We start from the raw sequence: 8,804 nt of genomic DNA, 5'->3' as shown, positions 1-8,804 counted from the left end.
GTATGGAGTCCTACAAATGATAAGGATCCACTTCCGCCTCCCACTAGAATTGCTTTAGCCGCTTTGCAATTGTTATGTAATTTTTGCCATGCTTCTGGGTGCTACTTGCATTTGATGGTTTTTTTGGGCTCTACCCGTCTAAACTTTGAGGGGTGATCCTATATCCCCCTACTTTTTTTTGTGAATAGTGTAACTTTTTTATTAATCTAATAAATTATGATTGCCTATTCATAAAAAAAGGAAGATATCTCAACAATAGACAACAAATATATTCAATGTAAATAATTTCATAAATTAATCGTATATATAGTTTGTAAAAATATTTTATATCATAAAAATATTTTGTACAACTTAGTTTTAAATAAATTTACATTCATTCAGACTTAATTTTTTATTATTCATGATTTTCATACCTTCCAATATATTATTCAAAATATATATTACTATCCACATAAACTATTATTAATGCAATTACTAGTTTACAATATTTAAACTTAGATAATAACACTAATAAAAGAGCTCTCATAACACAGAAAAATAATAATATTACAATCCCCTTCCCTGGAACCTTGGTTGGTCGATGGTTAGAATGGCGTAGATGTTGTTCATATAGGACTCACCACTTCAACTGCTAGAAAATCTCCGTTCTCTGATCTTTGTAATTGCCAACATGGAGAGGCCGAGGAAAAGGGATACCAATGCTGCTCTTGCAGCTGCCATTGTCTTAGTTGCAGAAATTTTTGTGCTTGCGGCCATCATAAAATATGTTCCATGTAACTAAATTTGCTGCTTTTTTTCTCTAACATTTTGATTCACGTGATCCGCCCTAACTTATTTGTAGATGTTTGTTTACAGACACGAAGATCGACTGGGATGCTTACATGTCACAGGTATTGTATTGTATTGTATTGAGGCTTATTGTTGATGGATGTGCTTGTGAATGTGGATGTGGATGTGGATGTTGCAGGTGGAAGGTTTCATGGAAGGGGAAAGGAATTATGCGGAGCTAAGAGGAGACACAGGGCCCCTAGTCTATCCTGCGGGTTTTCTCTATTCCTTCTCCGTCATTCGCTTTCTTACTGGGGGCGCACTCTTCCCTGCTCAGGTATCCTATTCATACTTAACCATCTTCTCATGTTTCTGCTTTTCTGCCAATTTATTGTATTCCAAGGCATATCAAACTGTTACGTTCCTTGCGCGGACTTGCTGTCATGCCTAAAAAATGAGCAGCCGACACTTTCTTTGTTATTTAGAAATTTGGATGTACAAATAACAAACAACGTGCTGACTTTTTAAGCATTACCTCTAATCACACTTGGAAAAACTTTGAATTAAAACTCAGGAATTTTAAAGTCAGCGGCTTTTTAAGTAAAAATCTCAATATCTAGCAGTTTTTAAAATTCCTTTGATTAAGATCTTGAAGTTTCTGTAAAATAGATGAAACAATACGGGAACGTAGGGAAAAACATCAACAGAATATGAAAAAACCCTATACAGGCTTTGTTATATTTCAAATGATTTTTGAGCATCCTTATTTTGGTATCGGACAAATCAAAATCAAGCAGGGAGTAATTGAGTCGGTTTGAATTGTTGTGATAGAAATTGTTGATTAATATCCATACTTGTTGATTTAATGTTCAATTTTTTGACAACATTGTATCAATAGTTGTGACTTTAAAGTCGTTATTGCTAATGATAACTACCCATAATTGAATGAAATGTACCCTTAGTTGTAGAAAGCAACCAATCATGTGATGCCACATCAGCTGCACAAGTATGGGGGCCCCTTTTGGGTGCGGTCTATGCAGAGGATTATTTGCACCTCCTTGATAGTGTATTTACACGGGGGATACCTGTAAATACGCTATTGGGGTGGTGCAAATAATCCCCCCCATAGCCAATACCCGCCTTTTGCACGACTATTGTTCTCACCCTTTTTTTTGGGCTGTTCTGGACACCTTGGCAAAAAACATGCTGATGTGGCATCATATTTGATGATGTGACCCTAAAACCTTAGTTATAGCAAGGGACTTGCCAAGTAAGCTGCTGTAAAATATCGAGAGTGATTTGAAATTTTCACTTGAGATTTTGAGAAGCGCGAAATTAGGGTGCACAACTACTGGATCCTCTCCCCTACATTCAAAGACAGTTGCATATACTAACACTCTCAAAATGCTGAAACACAACATTCAATTTCAAAATTGCAACTTGGTGATTTCTTCTAATGGGCTGAACTTCTATGAGAGAAATAAATTAAGAACAGAAAAGAACAAATGATATTAACTCAATATTTAGTTAGAGGGTAAATTTAATACAAGGATGCAAAATCATCAGATTGAAGAAGAGAGCCGAAACAACTGAAAGAAGACAAAACCCGCCAAACTCAGACAGGGATGGCCAAATAAAGATAACCAAAACCAAAAAAACAAAAACAAAAATGCTCAGCCCCAAGCAACACCCGAGCAGAAAACTGTCAATAAGGAAAAAGGGGCTAAGAAGCCCAGGATATCTCCCACCCACCAACACGATGTACCGAACAGCCCACACCAGCCTCTTTCTTAAACCCACAAGTCCATCCCGTAGTTACTGCTATCACTTGTCTTAGCTCTGCCACCTTGGTGCCGGCACAGTTCTCGAATGTAGCGAACTTAACATGGTGAGTTATTTTTTCCTCCTGTTCTACATGGGTCATAACACCAGTGGCCAAAGAGGCCAATATAAAAGAGCTGATTGCGCCTCTAAAGCCTCTCATTTGAGGGATACCAATAGGTGGTTTACAACCATGCGAAGATTTTAATGTAAGGCTATTAATTATGCACCTCATGATCAGTTGCCGACAACTTTTTATTCAAAACATGAATTGATCTCAATGACACTGGCAATTCTTTATCACCAGCAACCTCAATGCTATCACCAATCCCACCCGAAACAGACTTCTCTGTGTCGACCAGTGAAAATTGCAACAGAAACTGCGGTCATTTACACATGTCCACTGACAGCATTCTGACCTTCCTTCTAGGTAAAAATTCTGAGACATTGATTGCCTGCGAGCACAAAATGCCAATATCCTCAATACCTTAAGGACCCAAGACACTCTTGACAAGATTCAACGAAGAAGAATTATTGCATTTGAAATTTTTACAAAGAATGTCGTAGGAAACCTTTACACTGAGAAAGGGATCCCTGCCTTTAGAAGAATGATGCTTCCAAGCCATAAATCCCAAGGCCAGCACATACTGAACCAGCCGACAAAACCACCATCAAGCCTTCCCCATAGAACCTACGACCACCACTGTAATGTCCCCTACTAGGAGAGCTACCAGTTTATCGATAATTAACATATATTATTATACATTATTATGCTTCAATTCATATTTCTTAAATCATTGCATGAATTAGTATTCATAATACATTTAACATTCATTACATTAAGTTCTATCTTAGCTTATTTTCCAATCCTAATAAGGGAAGGGGGATTTACTCTCATAAGATGCTGACAGCAACTACAATGAGGCTCCCTCAAGGTCCAGGACTATGTCCCTACTCATCTTGGGTTCACCATCTCTTTTGATAGGTTACTCACTTTTCCCTACACACACCAACCTATCCACTCATAGAACTTGGTAAAAGAATTAAGACTAGGCCACTAATATGATAAACTGTCATGTAGTATGAATGCATATGAATGTAATCAAATATACATCTGATATTCCTAGTATGATAAAATGTAAGTCTTATTACCCTACTCCTTTAGGAATGCTTAATTATCATTCATATATATATATATGGTCTATTCATTGATTATTATTCCGAACAAAATGCAGGCCTAAATCACAAACATTAAAACATGAACGTAGCATACTGATCTGCAACTCGATAATATCTATATGCTGTCTTTGAATTGGCTTTGATTGAATGCAAATGATGTCGTCCTGCTCCTTAGTATGCTGCTATGTTTGATTTGTCATAAGCAGGTAATATTTTTGGTGTCACTAAATAGTGATCTATTGCTGTTCCTGATAGATATTTAAATGCTTGCTATTTCTGATTGGTGATGATTTAGCTATGCACCCAATTATGGGCCTTCGGCCTTTGCTCTTCACAAGCTATCCAATCTGGATTAAGATATCAAATATATAAACTCAATCGATGATTGCTGATGGCTGATCCAATTGGAAATAAATATCTTCACAACCTATCGGTTGTGACCTAGGTTACCGGGTTCGGCCCCCTAGACCTCTGGTACTGGTCCGGTCCGGTCCTGGTCTGGGGTTCCGGTCCGCCTATGGTCTGGACAGGGTCCGTGATTCACAGGTCTGGTTCGGACCAGGTCGAACCCAAGAGGACCCAGGTCAAATCCGAGGGTCTGATGGCCCAAAAATGGTTTGTTTTTTGCAAAATTTAATTTTTTTTGAAATCCACAACATAAAAAAATTAAAATTTAACCCTAAAGTGAGTTTTAAAACATTAACTTGGCTCATTTCACACAAGCAACATGACTACAAACAAGGGGAAACGAAGATGTGGGATATAGAGCCAGAGCATACTGATTTGGATGCTTTCACTTCTCAGCTTGTTGATTTGATGACTCAGATAGCGAGCAAACTTATAGTGCAAGTGCAAGTTTAAGTGGCATTGGCATTGGTTCATCTAATGTCAATGTCAATGATGAGGAGGAGAATGAGGATGACGAATTAGAGAATCCATTTGATGATTAAACTTTAAACTATTGAAAGTTGAAACAATGATACTTGGATATTTTGCCATTTTGATATTAAACTTGATGTAAATGATGCTGTTATGGTATGATCATGATGCTATGATTACAAGTTTATGTTGGTTTTGTTGTTTATATGATGCTATGTGACATGCTAATCTTAATTCATGCTTTTATATATATATATATATATTGTTCTAACAAACCCAAATGAACCCAAACGAACCCAAACCCCTTTTCAAAATTTTGCCATACTGGCTTACCGGTTCTTCGAACCTGAACCCGTGCTCGAACCCGAACCGGCAACTTAGGTTATGACCATTGAAGGATAGATGCATGTCTATTGCTTCAATAATCGTATCCCTTGGTAATGGTTGTTGCCATTAACTGATTCTTTAATTACCTTGATTGGATTAATATTGCTTGGTTAACAAAGCTCTGTGGTAGCAATCTTATCATGGAATTTCCTTTGAATAATCTGTTATGGATCGATAATGCGTAAGTGTTCATCGGGTTTATTGAACATTATCATACAACCAGAATTGTGGATGGGTGAGTGATCCGATCATGAAGTGTACTTTGGTTTATTTCTGATCTGGTTATGAATCTGATTTGCTTATTGATTAATGGCCACATGTTTGTCATCACGATGATATCAATTCATCTGTTGTAATATAATATTAATGTTTACAATATTAATATGAATTTATTTTTATTTGAATATTTCAAGAATATTATTAATAATCTAAGTTACCGGGTTCGGCCCCCTAGACCCCTGGTACCGGTCCGGTACGGTCCTGGTTCGGGGTTCGGGTCCGGTTCGCCTGTGGTTCGGACAGGGTTCGTGGTTCACAGGCCCGGTTCGAACCAAGGCGAACCCAAGAGGACCCAAGTCGAACCTAGGGGTTTGACAGCCCAAAAATGGATTTTTTTTTGCCCAATTTTGTTTTTTTGAATTCCACCACATAAAAAATTAAAATGACCCTATGTCTCAAGCCACACGCTTATGCATCATACAACCAAGAGAGAAGCACAAGTCTGTACGAAAGAACAAGTCAGAAAACACAATTCCCGTACGGGAGAATGCACCTTGATCATAATTTTGACTTCTTTGGCCTTGTTCTTGACATCTTAAAAAAGCAGAAAATTGATGCACGCCATGGAGTTCCGTGTGGGTTTGAAGGTTGTAATTTGGTGTTACTTGTGCTCTCCCTATTGTTGATTGGGTAGGCGCTGCCCCGGGACCTTGCGAGGGGCACTGCCCCTCGACCCCGCTAGGGGCTCTGCCTCTTGACCCCGTTGGGCGCGTTGCCCCAAACCCCCATTAGAGAATCCATTTGATGATCAAACTTTAAATTGTTGAAAGTTGAAACAATGATACTTGAATATTTTATCATTTTGATATTAAACCTGATGTATATCATGCTGTTATGGTATGATCATGATGCTATGATTACAAGTTTATGTTGGTTTTGTTGTTTATATGATGCTATGTGACATGCTAATCTTAATTCATGCTTATAGGCTGCATATATATATATAATTTACATGTTTTTGTACTAACGAACCCAAACGAACCCAAACCCCTTTTCAAAATTTTGCCGTACCGGCGTACTGGGTTCTTCGAACCCAAACCGGTAACTTAGTTAATAATGAATATCAATAAATATTAATAAATATTATTTGTTGATAAATATTATATTAAATAATAATTGTTTCATTTAAGATGTAACCTAAGTCACCAGGTTCGAATTCGAATTCGAAGTTCGACAACTTTGAAATTCGAATGAAGTTCGATGAGGGAAAAATTCGAAATGTATAAAATTCGAATTAAGTTCGCCATATGTATAAATATGCCAGATATATTCTATAAAACAACCAATCTTTCATATGGGGGATGGTTCCATATGAATTGCTAATAAGGTTTATTGTAAGTAACATCTTTATCTCATCTTATGAGAATAACAGAATCACCAAATACTGGAATACCTCACTGATTGGGTAATCAATTATCATCTTCAGCATTTTTCTCATCCTAATTGAGGGTTCTAACAGACATAAATATCCTGAAGAAAGAACGGGTTAATGGGTTTTAATCAAAGAAAAGAAGATGTGTTTAAAAAATATTAACAGAAGAAGAAGGCCAAAAATTTATTAAAAAAAAAAAAAAAAATTTTTTTTTTTTTTTTTTTTTGAAATTCGGCGAATTTTAACGATTTTTTTTTTTTTTTTTTAAGTTCGGCGAATTTCGAACTTCAAGGATGAAATTCGGCCGAACCTGGTGACTTAGGATGTAACTAACGACCAAGGAGGGGACATGACAACCACACAGTTGGTGAACCAATCAACAATGGGGAGAGCACAAGTAACACTACGAAACAACTCTGTGCTACCCAAACAGACAAAAGATGAGAGACTCCATTGACCAACACCATTGAAAGACAGGTCATATGTGCCTATGGGAAAAGAAGGCCATCACCTCCGACTAATAAAGCCCAAAATAAATATAGCTGACATCAAGGACTCAAGATCTTAAACAACATGAAAACAATCATTTTCCCAATCGATGAAGGCCTGGGGCCCACTCCCAAACAAAGGCTCCATCTAGGGGAGTTTCTCAACCAAAAGAAACTTGTCTAAGCCATCCCAAGATGGTCAGTTAAAAGTGCCAAGAAAGTTATTTTATCTAACCAGTACTAGCTACTTTCTTGAAAGTGGTGAGAGAAAAATATTCTTGAAATCACTTCACATATGTAGTGCATCTTACAATAAACTACAAAGTTTTAAATTTTGGTAATCCAATTTACTTAAGCCTTGAATGACATTAGCTGAATCCCTCACAGCAATCAGCTTCTTACAACCCAAAGTAGACACTAAATAGAGACCAGCAACAACTGCTTCCTGTTTCACAACATTATTTGTCTCTGATCCAAGTTAAAAGAACCACCTTTTACAAGATTGTCCGAATAATCTCTAATCACATCAAGCCTTGGACTCCCTCCGAAGTCTCATCAAATTTCAGCTTAAGAAACCCCTTGGAGGATGGGTTCATTTGGTCCCCCTGTTGAGAATAAGACCTGGTTTATTTTAGAGAACTAGAATAAATAAAGCCATGCAAAGTCTACAGATGAATTTGTTATAGAAAATCATTAAGCAACGATTAATTATTTTTAGTTTTCTTGGTTATAACATATATTTTTTTGTTTCTAGACGGCTTTCTAGTAGACCAAAAGTTAGTTAATTTTAGGTAGGTTTCCTTTCTTTTAGGTTGGGAAAGGCTGTTTTTTAATGGGAATTATTATTGGGAATGAAATTATACAATTTGGCACTGAATTGAAGATTGATTGTCTTTAAATTGAGAGTGGCTCCCCTCTGCTTCTGGGCTGATTTGGTTATAGGTTCTAATTAGATCAGAGTTTTATTGCTTATTTCTATTATTTGGGTTCTCTTAATTCTGTTTCCTTTGACATCTTAGCATTTTATATTTCAGAATTTTGTAGACATCTCTTTTTTAGAATTTCACAATTTCAGTTCAAGTTTCCAAGGCAGCAAGTTTTAGAATTAAACGATCCAGAGTATCCAACACCTCCTGCAAAACACAAACGATAGATCTTTTTCTTCTCCTCACTGTTAATGGAGGGTTTAATTTTTATACAGTCAATGGAGTAGACCCCAAAAAGAGCTTCCTGCAACGATGACCTTATACAACTGAAAGATTCAAGGTGATGAAGCTATTGTCAATTAGAATGTTTTTTGTTCATTTTGATGTAGTTAACTCTTGCCCATCAGGCTAAAGCAACAAAAAGTACAATTAGGTAGGATGAAATAGAAAATTCATCTAATTTGGAGCAACATAGTTACGTAAGGATTTTCTAGAAGACAAATATCATAGCTTTTGACTGCATATTGATAGAATTTCTTCATGTAGGATCAAGCTGTTTCAAAGCAGGTTGCATTGGGAAATTGCACCCAATCATACCCTGCATCTTTAGGAGACGAGGATGGTAGGACGTGTCCCTTGGCTGTTCCTTCTATAGTTTCCAAGGTTTTTGAGGTTGCATTCCCAAGCCCTACATCCTATGGGTAT

The 8,804-nt window shown here is 36.9% G+C and overlaps 1 protein-coding gene across 4 annotated transcripts in view; it reads left to right on the top strand.

The window, feature by feature from the left end:
* Window positions 1-533: 533 nt before the first annotated feature.
* The window catches only part of LOC131067551 (dol-P-Man:Man(5)GlcNAc(2)-PP-Dol alpha-1,3-mannosyltransferase), a 119,420-nt gene continuing 111,149 nt past the window's right edge, over window positions 534-8,804 (top strand). For 3 of the 4 annotated variants that reach the window (XR_009111836.2, XM_058002621.2, XM_058002619.2), the window contains exons 1-3: window positions 535-773; window positions 856-890; window positions 968-1,105. Coding sequence is in view for 3 of the 4 variants with exons in the window: in XM_058002621.2 (XP_057858604.2) it covers window positions 671-773; window positions 856-890; window positions 968-1,105 (276 nt within the window). In the remaining variant the exon portion in view is untranslated. Of the gene's footprint in view, window positions 774-855; window positions 891-967; window positions 1,106-8,804 lie in introns of all 4 variants that reach the window. The other variant, XM_058002620.2, reaches the window with a different exon arrangement.

The sequence above is a fragment of the Cryptomeria japonica genome, chromosome 10, assembly GCF_030272615.1.
Source record: "Cryptomeria japonica chromosome 10, Sugi_1.0, whole genome shotgun sequence".
NCBI classification, from domain to species: Eukaryota; Viridiplantae; Streptophyta; class Pinopsida; order Cupressales; family Cupressaceae; genus Cryptomeria; species Cryptomeria japonica.
The sequence above is the reverse complement of the archived record's forward strand: the minus strand, read 5'-3'. Positions and strand labels throughout refer to the sequence as shown.